Raw genomic sequence first — 17,493 nt, forward strand, 5'->3', positions numbered from 1 at the left:
ATCAGAGAGTCCATCTTCCAAAGCAGCCATTTTCTCCAGGGGAACTAATTTCTGTGACCTGGAGTGCAGCTGTGATTCCAAGAGATCTCCAGGCAAGTGGCAACCCCAGTTCCAGATTTTCGCTTTCTGGCAAACGCTACTTTTTGGTTCCATCTGAACCATTAGACTGGGCTTTTTCAAAGGGAAAACCGGAGCTGCGAAGTGGTAAGTGATTGTACCATGGATGCTACTCCACACTTGTGTGTTTTCCTTTCTATGCACATGTGTTGCCATGTTCCACAAAATCTACAGTGCAATGCTCAGCTGCCACACCCTTGCTAAGTCCATTGAGGTGAGGAAGGAAGGAAAGGTCCCCTTGTGCAAGCACCAGTCGATTCCGACTCTGGGGTGACGTTGCTTTCACAACATTTTCACAGCAGAGCCAGTTTGGTGTAGTGGTTAAGTGTGCGGACTCTTATCTGGGAGAACCGGGTTCGATTCCCCACTCCTCCACTTGCACCTGCTGGAATGGCCTTGGGTCAGCCATAGCTCTGGCAGAGGTTGTCCTTGAAAGGGCAGCTGCTGTGAGAGCCCTCTCAGCCCTGCCCACCTCACAGGCTGTCTGTTGTGGGGGAGGAAGGTAAAGGAGATTGTGAGCTGCTCTGAGACTCTTCGGAGTGGAGGGCGGGATATAAATCCAATATCTTCTTATCTTCTTCATTTTCTTTTTAACGGGGTGGTTTGCCATTGCCTTCCCCAGTCATCTACGCTTTCCCCCCCAGCAAGCTGAGTACTCATTTTACCAACCTCGGAAGGGTTGAAAGGCTGAGTCAACCTTGAGCCAGCTACCTGAAAACCCAGCTTCCACTGGGGATCGAACTCAGGTCGTGAGCAGAGCTGAGGACTGCAGTACTGCAGCTTTAACACTGCACCACGGGTGAACAGGCTTAGAAAGGTGTGATTCTGCTTAGGGTGGCACTGTTTAAAGCCTACAGAGAGCAGGAGAAAATCCCCTGTTAAGAATGTCAGGCTGAATATTCGTTGGCATCATTTTCCTTCACATAGAGATGCCAGCCTCCGGGTAGGAACTGAGGATCCCCTGAAATTTACAGCACATCTCCAGACTATGGTGATCAGTCCCCTTTGAGAAAACGGACGTTTTGGAGATATCTTAAGATACCTCCTTTGCAAAACACTAGACCAGGGGCAGCCAAACTTGCTTAACATAAAAGCCACATAGAATAAACATCAGATGTTTGAGAGCCACAAGACATGAAAAAAATATTACACATATGTCTTTGTTAAAACTCTTAATACTTTCTTTGCACAAAAAGATAAAATACATATGTATGCACTTTACAACACGACCATGCTAGAAGGAGGCTTTTAAAAACAACCCCCCCCCTCAAAAAAAGCTGGGAATAACAGTCCCCATAAGACCAGCACAGGGAAAGGTTAGGGGATTTTTTTTTTTGCACCAGTGGGAGAAGGAAACACACATGTACCATATAAATCACTGACCGCCTTTTGCATCAGTATAAATCTCCCTTTGCCTTGACATCACGGTTAATAAACACAGCTCCTACGAGAGTTATGAAACAAAGGGGGAACCCTCTACTACTCTCTTTAATTCCATCCCTTCTTCCAGCAGCTCCCTCAGCTCTTGCACTCTTTCCCTGCTCTAGGTCTTCAGGTGACTCTGTGGTGGGTGAGCTTGCAAGCCTGCCTATTTTCTGTCAGACCCAGAGGCAAAGAACAGACAAGTATAGCTCAAGATCTTTATTCCAGCATCATAGGCAGGTACAGGCGTTGTCGGAACTGGCTCTCCCGTTACATTTCAAGCCAAGCTGCAGCGGGTATTTTGCGCGGGTTCCCTCCTACTCTATCATCACCGCAGTTGCCTGTTATCTTCCCCCTTGGCCACATCTCCGCGAGCTCCCTTGACCTTGGTTGCATAGTAACGTGTGAGTTTCCAGACACGCCACCCTCTCCCTAGATAAGCAGCGAGGATGCTTCAAAGCAATCAGCTAGCATAGCAAGCACGAGCGTTAGCATTGTATAATTGTTGGCCATTTGGCTTGACATTTTCTCCTCCTTCTCTACTTCATTCGCAGCTGAAATAGTTGTCTGCCTATGAGACAGTGCTCTGACTGAGGTCCCAATGCTAAGCGCACTTCCTTGAGAGTAAGCCTGCGTTAAGTCCCTCCTTCACCTCCAGGTAGGGTTGCCAAGTCCAATTCAAGAAATATCTGGGGACTTTGGGGGTGGAGCCAGGAGACTTTGGGGGTGGAGCCAGGAGACATTAGGGGTGGAGCCAAGATCAAGGCTGTGACAAGCATCATTGAACTCCAAAGGGAGTTCTGGCCATCACATTTAAAGGGTCAGCACACCTTTTCAATTCCTTCCTTCCATAGAAAATAATGAAGGATAGGGGCACCTTCTTTTGGGGCTCATAGAATTGGACCCCCTGGTCCAATCTTTTTGAAACTTGGGGGCTATTTTGGGGAGAGGCATTAGATGCTACACTGAAAATCTGGTTCCTCTACCCCAAAAAACAGCCCCCCCAGAGCCCCAGATATCCGCGGATCAATTCTCCATGATTTTCTATGGGAATAAATCTCCATAGGGAATAATCGAATACCCAGCAGACATTTCCCTCCCCTCCCCCTGCTTTCTGATGACCCTGAAGCGGGGGGGAGGGCCTCCAAACCGGGGGATCCCCTGCCCCCACCTGGGGATTGGCAACCCTACCTCCAGGAGCTGCACACTATGTGCGAAAGAGACGCATGTGGCTCAAGAGCCACAGTGTGGCCACCCCAGCTCTAGATGGTAGAGCGTTAAGGCACGCCAATCTAAAGGCATGCCTACAGCGAGGAATGTGACTCTTGGAGGGAGGGGGCGGCGTCCTCCCCCTGTTCTTCCTGCTGTCAAGCTTAATCTCAAGGAACAAGGCAAGTGAGAGGCTGTGTTTTGATCCCAGGGAGCGACGCTGGGTCCAGGGGCCTCGCCCCCACCCGACGCTGACCTCTCCCCATGAGGGAAGCAGCAGGAAGTCATGGCCGAAACACACAGGCAGGCTTGGCCTCTCCGAGAGAAACAGCCCTGGGGGCAAAGCTCCAAGCCAGGCTCCAATCAGAAGCCCAGAGCGGATTCAATAGTCCGAGGACCCCAGGGGTGGCTTTGCAGTCTGCCTTCCTCCCCGGTGCGGCTGAAAGATCACAGAATCGTAGAGTTAGAAGGGACCTCCGGGGTCATCTAGTCCAACCCCCTGCACAATGCAGGAAACTCACAAACACCTCCCCCTAAATTTACAGGATCCGCATTGCTGTCAGATGGCCATCCAGCCTCTGTTTAAAGATGTAAAGGCTCTGTTTAAAGATGTAAAGCAGGGGTCCTCAAACTTTTTAAATAGGGGGCCAGTTCACTGTCCCTCAGACTGTTGGAGGGCCGGACTGTTGTGGTGGCTGCCGTTACTGTACAAGGCCGCGGGCCGTCAGTTCTCCGTCTTCTGCATCTCTCTCCCTTCCCCACACCACACACCCCGGCCTGGGAACTCACCTCACCTCGGTATCACCTCACACTCTGTCTCTGCTGCCTCGGCCCAGTGCCGGAAGTGTGCGTTGCTAACGCGAGTTTAGGTCGAACGTCACTTCCGGTCTGATTTTGCCATAACCCGGCGGGCCGCATAAACGTCCTCAGCGGGCCGCATCTGGCCCGCGGGCCGTAGTTTGAGGACCCCTGATGTAAAGGCTCAGCTTCTCAAGCACAAAGGTCAGAAAAACCACATGCCCTGACTCGTACATTCTGTGTTACACTTGTGGTCTGCCTTAGCTACAGAGGTAGGAGCTGCCTTCTTTTTCTGCAGAATGAAAGGCTCAAAGCAACGATGAGCTCATTCTAGGGTTGCCAGTCTCCAGGCTGCTGACAACGAATGTGTGTATTCAGTAGAACAAAATTGAAGTCCAGTGGCACCTTTCAGACTAGCCCAAGTTTTGTTCAGCATGTAAGCTTTCGTGTGCTAGAAGCACACTTCATCAGGCAAAAGGACGGGATGGAATTAGCAGGCTTACATATAGAGAGAGTTGGCAGCGAATTAGCACGCGAAACAGTCAAAATGTTTTTAGCAGATTAAAAGAATCACAAGTTGGGGTCTGGTTAGCTGTCCGTTTGACAACAGCAAAGGCGATAAACATCGGAATTGGCGATTAGTGTCGAAGTCGTGAAGTTTCCTAAGTGTGAAGTGCAATAAATAAGAATCTGCTGTAATGTTCCATTGGTATCCTCTAAACCGTGGGTTGAAATAACATTTTCCTGTGGAACGGAGCTGGAGTCTGCTTTGTTCAAATACTAACACAAAAATACATTAGAATACAGTGGATATATACCTCCAGTACAGTGGGAATTCAGTGTTAAAGGAACCAAGCAAGAAATTGCACTGAATAATGGACCATCAACCAAGAAGTCATAACAGATGTCTCCGTACAGCCCATTAAAGAGCAAATATAATCGGTAAAGCTGTTTTATAATATCATAAGCGGTCCGTAGTCAAAGATCAAATATAAGAACACAAGAACATAAGAGAAGCCATGTTGAATCAGGCCAGTGGCCCATCCAGTCCAACACCCTGAGTCACATAAGAACATAAGAGAAGCCATGTTGGATCAGGCCAATGGCCCATCCAGTCCAACACCCTGAGTCACATAAGAACATAAGAGAAGCCATGTTGGATCAGGCCAATGGCCCATCCAGTCTGTGGAGAAACGCCATTTTAGTCAGTGGTGGTGCTTCATTTGGCAGGGATCAGTAAATCCCTCAGCCGGCTTTGTAGCCTTCCCCTCACTCCCCCCCTCCCTTCCAGAGCCAAACCAACAACGCTAGGGGGAAAATCTCCTAGAGAGGCAGGAAGTGCTGTTGTTCCTTGCATGTGTTAGGCAGGAAGAGAAGGCAGATTTGAACGGGGGCTCGAGCGAGCATGTGGTGAGCAATGGAGGCTCCTGCCGGGGAGGCCCCCAGGCAGGCGGACTAAGTAAGTAATTCACAAGACAGGGCAAGTTTAGATCAGGGCCAGCAGGATGCGTTTATAATCAACTTTTCTTTGTTATGCTGTGTGCTGTGCTGTGCTGATTTTGTAGATGCAACTGTTTTTGTTTTGTGTTTCTTTTCCTATCCTTTTCTCTTTTTAAATAAATATATTTTTTCTGTTTAAAATGCTGGCAGTCAAACTCTGTACCACATAGATCCGCAGACCGCTTTAGACCACGCTGTGTTGAGAAGGGGGCCCCGGGGAAGGGGGAAGGCATGCAGTTGGATAAGGTGCCAATCCTCCAGGGGTGCCCCAAAGAAGTGCTGAGGTCTCTGTGAAACCCAAGTGCAGGGTGGCAGAGGACCTGGAGGCTTAGCCTCACAGCTGGAGAGGGGGATTGGGAGTCCTGTTCCTCTCAATCTGAACCCCGGGACTGAGCAGGTGGTGGCAGCGCGCCCAAGGGGCAGGAGGAGAAATAGCTCCCTCCAGGAGTTGGCGACTCAATAGGGAGCTGACGGGACCGGGCCTGAAGGCAGAATCGGGCCGGTTCCGTCACACTTGGCGGCAGCGGTGGGATGAGAACAAACAGAGAACTTGATTGGCCAGGCATTTTTGGTTTTTGATACGTGCAAGCACCCAGAGGAAGCAACAGCGGTTTTGTTTTATTTTCGGGTCAACTGGAGTAGGGAAAGTTTAGCTAGTTAGGATGGAGCGTGCTAAGATGCGGGAAATCCTGAAGATGACAAAGCCACAGCTCCAGTAAGAGTGTGCAAAGCACAAGCTGGAGTGTGACAACATGACTGTAGTAGATATGAAAGACCTCCTTTTGGAGTATCATCAGCATGCAGGGGCACTTGCAAAAGTGGCCCCCACCCAGTCAGAAGCAATCTTGCGGCTACAGTTGGAACTGGAGAGAATGCGTATCGAGGCGGACCGAGACCGCAGACGGGAGGAACGAGAGAGAGAGGAGAGACAAGCTGAGCTCCGCAGACAGGAGGAAAGAGAGAGAGCTGAGATCCACCGACGGGAGCGGGAAGAGCAACGTCGCCATGAGCTTGAGGTGCTACGTATGGAAGCTGAACTAAGCAAAGAGATCCAAGTCATCCCCAAGGACTTTGCAGTGTACCAAGAGGGAGAAGACCCCTCCATATACCTCTCCAACTTTGAGAGGGCAGCCAAACAGTGGGGGATTGCAGAGGAGGACTATATGTCTTACCTCTGTAGCAACCTGACTGGAGAGCTTTCAGCCATCTATCACAGCATGCCTATGGAAGATGGGGGGATAACTTTTGCGGCCTATAAAGCCACTGTATTTAAAAGGTTTAAACTGGGGCCAGACCACTCCCGAAAGCAGTTCAGGGGTTTGGCTCCACAAGAAGGTAAATCCTATGCTGAATGTGGGGTAATGAAGGAACAGACAGTTCCAGTGTTATTGGGCCGGGATTGGTTGGTTGGCCAGTACTCTATCAATGCTGTAACCCGCAGCCAAACCCTCAGAGGGAAGTGGGAGGAGGAAGGCAACTTTAAGGAAGCCACCTCACCACCAACCAGGGAGAGGGAAATAGCCCAGGTTACTGAGGACGAAGAGAGGGCAGTCACCCAGGAGGGGGAGGACCAGCCTATCTCAAGCCCTGGAGTAGGGTGTTCCCAAGGGGAAGAGGGGTGTAGCTTTCCCCAAGTGCAGCAAGAGGCTGTCGATGTTCCTAGCGAGGAAGGAAACCTGTCTAGCGTAAAGGATGTGCAAGCTGAAGAGACCGAGGTGGAGAGTGGAGATTTCACAGGAGGTTCTGAGAGCAGCAAGGCTAATGTGGGCTCAGAGGAGCACATAGCTGAAGGCTTGGGGGAACAGGAGTGGTTCCAGAAGGGGGTCCGGAGTGGCCTTGGGTTGGAACCGGTTCACCAAGTAGCTGTGGATCAGGAAGTGGGATCGTCCGAGACGCTCTCAAAACAGGTCGTCTTGAAGCAGGGCAGACAGGAATCCTGGGAAGCTGTGGGACCTTCCAGGCAAGAAGGGGGTCAGTTGGGTAGTGCTGAAAAACCAACCGAGGGGACTGAGAACCCAAGCCAAACCCTCAGGGGAAGGTGGGGGAAGGAAGGCAACTTTAGGGAAGCCACCTCACCACCAACCAGGGAGGGGGAGGACCAGCCTGTCTCAAGCCCTGCAGGAGGGCGTGCCCAATGGGAAGAGGGGTGCCAATTTCCGCAAGGGCAGCGGGAAGCTGTGGGACCTTCCAGGCAAGAGGGGGGTCAGTTTGGTAGTACTGAAAAACCAACCGAGGGGACTGAGAACCCAAGCCAAACCCTCAGGGGAAGGTGGGGGGAGGAAGGCAACTTTAGGGAAGCCACCTCACCACCAACCAGGGAGAGGGAGGACCAGCCTGTCTCAAGCCCTGCAGGAGGGTGTGCCCAATGGGAAGAGGGGTGCCAATTTCCGCAAGGGCAGCAAGATGCTGTGGAGCCGTCCAGGCAGGAAGGAGCTCAGTTGGCTGACACTGAAAAACCAACTGAGGGGGCGGAGAACCCAGATCAAACTTTGGCTGGGTGCTCTGGAAACAGTGGGACTAGGGGTGGCTTGAAGGAACAGATGATAGGAAGTCTGGGGGAGCCAGAAATGTTCCTGTCTGAGGTTCAAAGTGACCCTAGGCTGGATCCACTGTGTGAGGTGGCAAGGGACCAGAAAGTGGAGTTCTCAGAAGTTGAGACAGGGGCTAGGGTGATGGATGTCCTGCCACTTCATACTGGTGAACGGAAAGTGGAATGGGAGGGACCCCATGTGATTGTGGATGATCTAGACGAGGCTACTTATGTGGTGGCTATGGAGAAGACGGGGAAGGCAGTTAAAGTGGTGCAGGTGAATATGCCACAGCCATTCTCTGCGAGGTCCATGGGGTTGCATATAGGTAGGAAGGAAGGAGACAAAAAGAAGCTGGGACAGCAATTGTTTGGAGCTCCAGAGGTAGTTTTCTGGGAGGACAGAGTGGACAGAGGGAACATTCCACCAATGAGGGATAAAGAAGAAGCAACTGTGTGGGAACTGGGCAGTTTCCAACCTCATATGTGGGGCCAGGGATTCCCGCCTTTGATGGACCACTCACCCCAGCAACAGCAGCAACGAAGGGAGAGCACCAAACTCCAGAGGTGGTCCTGGGAGATGGAGGAGTACATCTTAAAGACTGGACATTCCTTCCGAATGCAGCAATGCGACTTGTCCAGAAAGGGCATGGACACCGAAGTTGTGAGACTTGGTGTATTATTGGAGAAATACCTGAATGTTTGTGTAATATTTTGGTTAACGGGTTTCTCCTTGTTTGTTTGGATTCTGCTACGGGGTCACCTCTGTAGGAGGCAACCCCTCCGGCTCAGAATTTAAGGCGGGGGAAGTGTGGAGAAACGCCATTTTAGTCAGTGGTGGTGCTTCATTTGGCAGGGATCAGTAAATCCCTCAGCCGGCTTTGTAGCCTTCCCCTCACTCCCCCCCCTCCCTTCCAGAGCCAAACCAACAACGCTAGGGGGAAAATCTCCTAGAGAGGCAGGAAGTGCTGTTGTTCCTTGCATGTGTTAGGCAGGAAGAGAAGGCAGATTTGAACGGGGGCTCGAGCGAGCATGTGGTGAGCAATGGAGGCTCCTGCCGGGGAGGCCCCCAGGCAGGCGGACTAAGTAAGTAATTCACAAGACAGGGCAAGTTTAGATCAGGGCCAGCAGGATGCGTTTATAATCAACTTTTCTTTGTTATGCTGTGTGCTGTGCTGTGCTGATTTTGTAGATGCAACTGTTTTTGTTTTGTGTTTCTTTTCCTATCCTTTTCTCTTTTTAAATAAATATATTTTTTCTGTTTAAAATGCTGGCAGTCAAACTCTGTACCACATAGATCCGCAGACCGCTTTAGACCACGCTGTGTTGAGAAGGGGGCCCCGGGGAAGGGGGAAGGCATGCAGTTGGATAAGGTGCCAATCCTCCAGGGGTGCCCCAAAGAAGTGCTGAGGTCTCTGTGAAACCCAAGTGCAGGGTGGCAGAGGACCTGGAGGCTTAGCCTCACAGCTGGAGAGGGGGATTGGGAGTCCTGTTCCTCTCAATCTGAACCCCGGGACTGAGCAGGTGGTGGCAGCGCGCCCAAGGGGCAGGAGGAGAAATAGCTCCCTCCAGGAGTTGGCGACTCAATAGGGAGCTGACGGGACCGGGCCTGAAGGCAGAATCGGGCCGGTTCCGTCACACAGTCCAACACTCTGTGTCACATAAGAACATAAGAGAAGCCATGTTGGATCAGGCCAATGGCCCATCCAGTCCAACACTCTGTGTCACATAAGAACATAAGAGAAGCCATGTTGGATCAGGCCAGTGGCCCATCCAGTCCAACACTCTGTGTCACAGAAGAACATAAGAGAAGCCATGTTGAATCAGGCCAGTGGCCCATCCAGTCCAACACCCTGAGTCACATAAGAACATAAGAGAAGCCATGTTGAATCAGGCCAGTGGCCCATCCAGTCCAACACCCTGAGTCACATAAGAACATAAGAGAAGCCATGTTGGATCAGGCCAATGGCCCATCCAGTCCAACACCCTGAGTCACATAAGAACATAAGAGAAGCCATGTTGGATCAGGCCAATGGCCCATCCAGTCCAACACTCTGTGTCACATAAGAACATAAGAGAAGCCATGTTGGATCAGGCCAATGGCCCATCCAGTCCAACACTCTGTGTCACATAAGAACATAAGAGAAGCCATGTTGGATCAGGCCAGTGGCCCATCCAGTCCAACACTCTGTGTCACAGAAGAACATAAGAGAAGCCGTGTTGGATCAGGCCAGTGGCCCATCCAGTCCAACACTCTGTGTCACAGAAGAACATGATAAGGCATGTTGGATCAGGCCAATGGCCCATGCAGTCCAACACTCTGTGTCACAGAAGAACATAAGAGAAGCCATGTTGGATCAGGCCAATGGCCCATGCAGTCCAACACTCTGTGTCACAGAAGAACATAAGAAAAGCCATGTTGCATCAGGCCAATGGCCCATCCAGCCCAACTCTATGTGTCACATAAGAACATAAGAGAAGCCATGTTGGATCAGTGGCCCATCCAGTCCACAGTGGCCAATATATGTGTATGTGTGTGTATACACACACACATATACATACATATACACTGTGGCTAATAGCCACTGACGGACCTCTGCTCCATATTTTTATCCAATCCCCTCTTAAAGCTGGCTATGCTTGTGGCCGCCACCACCTCCTGTGGCAGTGAATTCCACATGTTAATCACCCTTTTGGTGAAGAAGTACTTCCTTTTATCCATTCTAACCTGTCTGCTCAGCAATTTCATTTAATGCCCATGAGTTCTTGTATTGTGAGAAATATGGAACACTAAAGACTGTAAGTATACAAATACAATAGCATAATGCGGCAATATTGAAACCCCACTCCAAACTCAGCCCCTCCCCCAGGCTCCACCCCTCAAATCTTCAGGTGTTTTCAGTCCTAGAGCTGACAGGCCTAGTCCATGACCCATTCTCACCTGGAGCAGACTGGTCGGCCACTGTGTTCAAATAGTCCATGTCACTTTCCAGCCCTAGAGGAGGACAAGAGAGCGATGGTAAGATAAGAATATAAGAGAAGAAATGTTGGATTGGGCCAATGGCCAATCCAGTCCAACACCCTGTGTCACACAGTGGCCAAAAAAGCCAAGTGCCATCAGGAGGTCCACCAGTGGGGCCAGGACACTAGAAGCCCTCCCACTGTGCCCCCCCTCCCAAGCACCAAGAATACAGAGCATCACTGCCCCAGACATAAGAGTTCCAACAATACGCTGTGGCTAGTAGCCACTGATGAACCTCTGCTCCATACCATTATCCACTCCCCTCTTGAAGCTTTCTATGCTTGTAGCTGCCACCACCTCCTGTGGCAGTGAATTCCACATGTTAATCACCCTTGGGTGAAGAAGTACTTCCTTTTATCAGTTCTAACCTGACTGCTCAGCAATTTCATCGAATGCCCACGAGTTCTTGTATTGTGAGAAAGGGAGAAAAGTACATCTTTCTTTACCTTCTCTATCCCATGTATAATCTTGTAAACCTCTCCCCGCAGTCGACGTTTCTCCAAGTTAAAGAGCCCCAAGCGTTTTAACCTTTCTTCGTAGGGAAAATCTTCCAACCCTTTAATCATTCTAGTTGCCCTTTTCTGCACTTTTTCCAATGCTATATCTTTTCTGAAGTGCGGTGACCAGAACTGCACACAGTACTCCAAATGAGACCGCACCATCGATTTATACAGGGGCATTATGATACTGGCTGATTTGTTTTCAGTTCGCTTCCTAATAATTCCCAGCATGGCGTGGGCCTTTTTTATTGCAAACGCACACTGTCTTGACATTTTCAGTGAGTTATCTACCACGACCCCAAGATCTCTCTCTTGGTCAGTCTCTGGCAGTTCACGCCCCATCAACTTGTGTTTATAGCTAGGATTATAAGAACATTACGTTCTTATGTTTTTCAGTTCTGGCCCTGACTTGGTGAAATGTTTTGCCAGAAGACATCAGGGCTCTGCAGGATCTTCTACAGTTCAGCAGGGCTCAGAAGGCAGAGTTGTTCCGCCACCTTCTGCATAAGGGCAGCGACGGTAGCCGTGCTGGCACCTTTTTTTCCCTCCCCACCCCCTTTTTTTCTTCCCCCCACCCCGATGTGATAAAGGTAAGGGTAGTCCCCTGAGCAAAGCAGCAGTCGTTTCCAACTCTGGGGTGACGTTGCTTTCACAAAATTTTCATGGCAGACTTTTTTACCGGGTGGTTTGCCATTGCCTTCCCCAGTCATCTGCACTTTCCCCCCAGCAAGCTGGGTCCTCATTTCACCGACCTCGGAAGGATGGAAGGCTGAGTCAACCTTGAGCCGGCTACCTGAACCCAGCTTTTTATGGGGTGGTTTGCCACTGCCTTCCCCAGTCATCTACGCTTTCCCCCCAGCAAGCTGGGTCCTCATTTCACCGACATCGGAAGGAGGGAAGGCTGAGTCAACCTTGAGCCGGCTACCTGAACCCAGCTTTTTACGGGGTGGTTTGCCATTGCCTTCCCCAGTCATCTACGCTTTTCTCCCAGCAAGCTGGGGACTCGTTTGACCGACCTCGGAAGGATGGAAGGCTGAGTGAACCTCGAGCTGGCTACCTGAACCCAGCTTTTTACAGGGTGGTTTGCCATTGCCTTCCCCAGTCATCTACGCTTTCCCCCCAGCAAGCTGGGTCCTCATTTCACCGACCTCGGAAGGAGGCAAGGCTGAGTCAACCTTGAGCCGGCTACTGAACCCACCTTTTTACAGGGTGGTTTGCCATTGCCTTCCCCAGTCATCTACGCTTTCCCTCCACCAAGCTGGGTCCTCATTTCACCGAGCTCAGAAGGAGGGAAGGCTGAGTCAACCTTGAGCCGGCTACCTGAACCCAGCTTTTTACCGGGTGGTTTGCCATTGCCTTCCCCAGTCATCTACGCTTTCCCCCCAGCAAGCTGGGGACTCATTTGACCGACCTAGGAAGGATGGAAGGCTGAGTCAACTTCGAGCCGGCTACCTGAACCCAGCTTTTTACGGGGTGGTTTGCCATTGCCTTCCCCAGTCATCTACGCTTTCCCCCCAGCAAGCTGGGTCCTCATTTCACCGAGCTCAGAAGGAGGGAAGGCTGAGTTAACCTTGAGCCAGCTACCTGAACCCAGCTTTTTACGGGGTGGTTTGCCATTGCCTTCCCCAGTCATCTACGCTTTCCTGCCAGCAAGCTGGGGACTTGTTTGACCGACCTCGGAAGGAGGGAAGGCTTAGTCAACCTCGAGCCGGCGACCTGAATAGAATGATTGAATAAGAGCACTTTAAAGACGCCATCAGGGTTTGCAATTTTTTTTTAATGTAACTGATTTTTTTTTAATATATGTGTTTATTTTAATGTTGTTCATCGCCTGGAGACTGGCACTAGCCAGGATAGGGTGATTCAGCAAATTAATTGATTGATTGATCGATTAATTAAAAGTTGTAAAAGCAGAAGATCTGAAGGCTCCACCTAAAAGTTGGCATCCAAAGGTCCTTTGGAATGTTAGCGAATCCACCATAGGAGAACCATGACAGATCTCCCCAGGGGTCATTTTGTTGGGATGATTTTGTAGAAAAATAGGGATTGTTCTGCAGCTGCACATACTATTCAATGGACAAGGAGGTGGAACGCTCAGAAGGAGGAGGAGGAACTCTCAGGAGGAGGAGGAACTCTCAGAAGGAGGAGGTGGAACTCTCAGAAGGAGGAGGAGGAACTGTGCTCCTGTGAGCTCCCACTGAATCCAAGGCCTGGATCTCCCAGACAATTTGCTGGAGAGGCATGAGAAACCAATCACTTGAGAACCAAACACCAGCGCATCACTTACGGCATTCCTGGAGGCGGAGCTGGCAGTGTTCGGCCATGAGGCGGAGGCAGCCCTCTGTGCCCCGTTCCCAGCCCAAACACAGGCGCCGGTAAGGAGCGCAGAGTTTGCTGAGGGCCCAGTTCCTTGCAGGCTGCTCAGGGGTGGCCTGGGCTTGCAAGACAGCTTCACAGCTGGGCAGGGAGCTGGACGGGGACTCCAGGGCTGCCGAGAGAGGACAAAGTACAGAGACCCACATAAGACTTCGGTAACTGGGGAAAAGCCCAAAGGAAAAAAGCCCACAGAAAAACCCCACGGTCATAAACGCTCACAGGGGGGAAAATGCCCACACAGGAAAATGCCCACATGGAAAAAAGCCCACATGGAAAGAAGCCCACATGGGAAAATGCCCACATGGAAAAAGCCCTCCAGGCAACCAGTGGGGGCAGCACCGGCTCTAGGGCCGCCTGCTGCCTGCCACCACCTTGCTCCTCTCACTCACCCCCCCTGCTCGCTGCGACTAAAACTGAGCCCTACCGGCTTCTTTTAGTCGGCGCCTGCGCATTTTGTTAAGAGATGGATGGAGGAGGTATCTCCGCCTTCCTTTCCGGAACGGGAAGTGAGGGGCGGAGCGAAGCTTCCTCCATCCGTCTCTTCACAAAACCCGCAAGCGTAGGCTGTGAGAAGCTGGTAGGGCTCAGTTGTCGTTGCAGCGAACTTTGGGTGGGGGAGCGAGCGGAGCACAGTGGCAGGCGAGGGGGAGGGAGGCAGACTAGGCTGTCGTCTTGGGCGCCGGAGCGGGGGGAGCCCAATTTGGTGTCACCTGCCTCCCAGCGCCCTAGGCAACTGCCTAGTTTGCCTAGTGGGCGAGCCGACCCTGAGTGGGGGATTGGGAGGGGATTTACCAAGAGTGAGAGGGAGGCCCAGCTGATGTTGCAGCAATGCGTTTAGGTCACTTCTGACATGATCTGGCGGTGACATGATCGCACTGCAACGACCAGGCAACGCTCTGGTATTTGGGCAAAAGCTCTATGGCAGAAGCCAAATGAGGACATCGCTTCTCGGTCATGTCAAAAGTGACTAGACATGTCGCTGCAATGTTGACTGAGCCTTACTCTTTTTCCAGGTAAGAACACCCACTGGCCAGCTGATTGGTGGTAGGGGGACCCCCCCTCCCCGCCTCCACTAGGGGGTCAGGCAACCCTAGCTCCGACCCTGCCCTCCCCGGGCTACATCGTGAAATCTCCCGAAATTTCCCATCCGGAGTTGGCCACCATAGGCAGGAGGAACTTACGGGTGCATTCCCCGGTCTGGTTGCCGCAGTCCCCGAAGAGGCAGGGCACGCAATCCTCGCATTCCCGCAGCCGCTGCGAATGTTCGGCCAGGGCTCGTTCCAGGGCCAGCAGGGCACTCTTCATGGCGGCTTCCAGCACCAGCGTGCCCCGGTTGGATAACGCTGGAGAGGCAGGAAAGAGACAGAGCGGGTGCCCTGGTTACATGCTGAAGGGGAAAGCAAGGTTGCCAACTTCCAGGTAGTGGCAAAAAATACACAAAAACCCGAATAGCACACACAATATTCTATTTCTAACACAAAAACATGAATATATAAGACACAGCGCAAAGAAGTCCCAATACCCCATTTTCTTATGTAGTCCTTTGATTCATATGTAGGGACGTCACCAGCTGTGGAATTCAGTGAGATGCTTAGCCTGGGAACAGATTAAGACTGGGGTCCTAACTAGTGAACGATGGTTTGCGCTATGGGAGAAACTGGACGCATTAATTTGAGTAAAGATTTATGACTGAGGAAGGCGTTGCCGAAACCGGTCTCCTGTCATGTATTGATTGGTTATATCTTCACCCAAAGGGTGATTAACATGTGGAATTCACTGCCACAGGAGGTGGTGGCGGCCACAAGCATGGCCACCTTCAAGAGGGGTTTAGATAAAAACATGGAGCAGAGGTCCATCAGTGGCTATTAGCCACAGTGTGTGTGTGTGTGTGTGTGTGTGTGTGTGTGTGTATATATATATATATATATATATATATATATATATATATTTGCCACTGTGTGACACAGAGTGTTGGACTGGATGGGCCATTGGCCTGATCCAACATGGCTTCTCTTATGTCTTATGGTTACTCAGAGTGTTGGATCTGGATGGGCCATTGGCCTGATCCAGCATGGCTTCTCTTATGTTCTTATGTGACTCAGAGTGTTGGACTTGATGGACCATTGGCCCTGATCCAACATGGCTTCTCTTATGTTCTTATGTGACACAGAGTGTTGGACTGGATGGGCCATTGCCTGATCAAACATGGCTTCTCTTATGTTCTTATCATTCTCCTTCGGTTCATCTTGATTCATCTCGATTGGCTAAGACCTGCACCTTGTTATGAGTCAAAAGACTCCATAGAAAATTTTGCGCTGTCTTTAATATTTATGTTATTGTGTTAGAAAAAGAATATTGTGTGCGCTACTCAGATTTTTTGTATTTTCTGCCGTATTCTTACCGAGTATCCTCCCTGTGTACCAAACTTCCAGGTATTGGCAGGAGATCACCCACTATTACACCTGACCTCCAGGTAAAGGAGATCAGCCCCCCCCCCCCGGAGTGTGGACTCTAGGGCATCATACCCCATTGAAGTCCCCTCCTCAGTTTGGAGTAGTGGTTAAGTGCGCAGACTCTGATCTGGGAGAAGCGGGTTTGATTCCCCACTCCTCCACTTGCAGCTGCTGGAATGGCCTTGGGTCAGCCATAGCTCTGGCAGGAGCAGTCCTTGAAAGGGCAGCTTCTGGAGAGCTGTCTCTGCCCCACCCACCTCACAGGGTTTGATTCCCTGCTCCTCCACTTGCAGCTACTAAAATGGCCTTGGGTCAGCCATAGCTCTCGCAGAGCAGTCCTTGAACGGGCAGCTTCTGGGAGAGCTCTCAGCCGCACTCACCTCACAGGTGTCTGTTGTGGGGGAGGAAGGTAAAGGAGATTGTGAGACACTCTGAGACTCTTCCAAGTGGAGGGCAGGATAGAAATCCAATATCTTCATCTACCTCACAGGATGTCTGTTGTGGGGGGAAGGAGGAAGGAAAGGAGATTGTGAGCCATTCTGAGACTCTTCAGAGTGGAGGGTGGGATATAAATCCAATATCTTCATCTACCTCACAGGGTGTCTGTTGTGGGGGAGGGAGGAAGGTAAAGGAGATTGTGAGCCGCTCTGAGACTCTTGAGTGGAGGGCGGGATATAAATCCAATGCCTTCTTCCTCTTCTTCTTGAACGGGCAGCTTCTGGGAGAGCTTCTCTCAGCCCCACCTACCTCACAGGGTGTCTGTTGCCAGCTATGGGTTTTGGAAATACCTGGAGGTTTTGGGGGTGGAGCCTGAGGAGGGCGGAGTTTGGGGAGGGGAGGACCTCAGCGGGGTATAATGCCATAAGAGTCCACCTCTCAAAGCAGCCATTTTGTCCAGGAGAACTGATCACACAGTGGCCAATATGTATGAGCCTCCTGAGCCCGCCTCGGCGGGGGAGGGCGGGATATAAGAATAAATTTATTATTATTATTATCATCATCATCATCATTATTATTATTATTATTATTATTATTATTATTATTATATATACACACACACACACACAAACTGTGGCTAATAGCCACTGATGGAGCTCTGCTCCATATTTTTATCTAACCCCCCTCCTGAAGGTGGCTATGCTTGTAGCCGCCACCACCTCCTGTGGCAGTGAATTCCACATGTTAATCACCCTTTGGGTGAAGAAGGACTTCCTTCTATCCGTTCTAACCTGTCTGCTCAGCAATTTCATTGAATGCCCACGAGTTCTTGTATTGTGAGAAAGGGAGAGAAGTACTTCTTTCTCTACTTTCTCCATCCCATGCATTATCTTGTAAACCTCTATCAACTACCACCTGGAGGGGGAACCCAAAGTCAGAAGGAGTTTGTACTGGTGGATCTGGCAGGTTGAGTCCTCTTAGGCAGTGTTCCCTCTAAGCTGAGTTAGCGTGAGCCAGCTCACGATTTTTTAGCCTCCGGCTCACACATTTTTGTCTCAGCTCAGGGGGAAATGACCCCAGACTCCACAGCTTGGGGGGGGGGGGAACACTGCGCATATTTTATTGGAGAGT

General features: G+C 50.8%; 1 protein-coding gene across 1 annotated transcript in view; it reads right to left on the reverse strand.

The window, feature by feature from the left end:
• The window catches only part of PRSS56 (serine protease 56), a 43,100-nt gene extending 28,290 nt beyond the window's left edge, over positions 1-14,810 (reverse strand). Inside the window, exons 1-3 of the mRNA XM_060242738.1 lie at positions 14,653-14,810; positions 13,383-13,583; positions 10,515-10,568 (exon numbers count right to left, since the gene is read on the reverse strand). Coding sequence (XP_060098721.1) covers positions 10,515-10,568; positions 13,383-13,583; positions 14,653-14,776 — 379 coding nt within the window. The 5' untranslated portion in view covers positions 14,777-14,810. The remainder of the gene's footprint in view (positions 1-10,514; positions 10,569-13,382; positions 13,584-14,652) is intronic.
• Positions 14,811-17,493: the final 2,683 nt, after the last annotated feature.

This window comes from Heteronotia binoei, chromosome 6 (genome assembly GCF_032191835.1).
Source record: "Heteronotia binoei isolate CCM8104 ecotype False Entrance Well chromosome 6, APGP_CSIRO_Hbin_v1, whole genome shotgun sequence".
Taxonomy (NCBI): domain Eukaryota; kingdom Metazoa; phylum Chordata; class Lepidosauria; order Squamata; family Gekkonidae; genus Heteronotia; species Heteronotia binoei.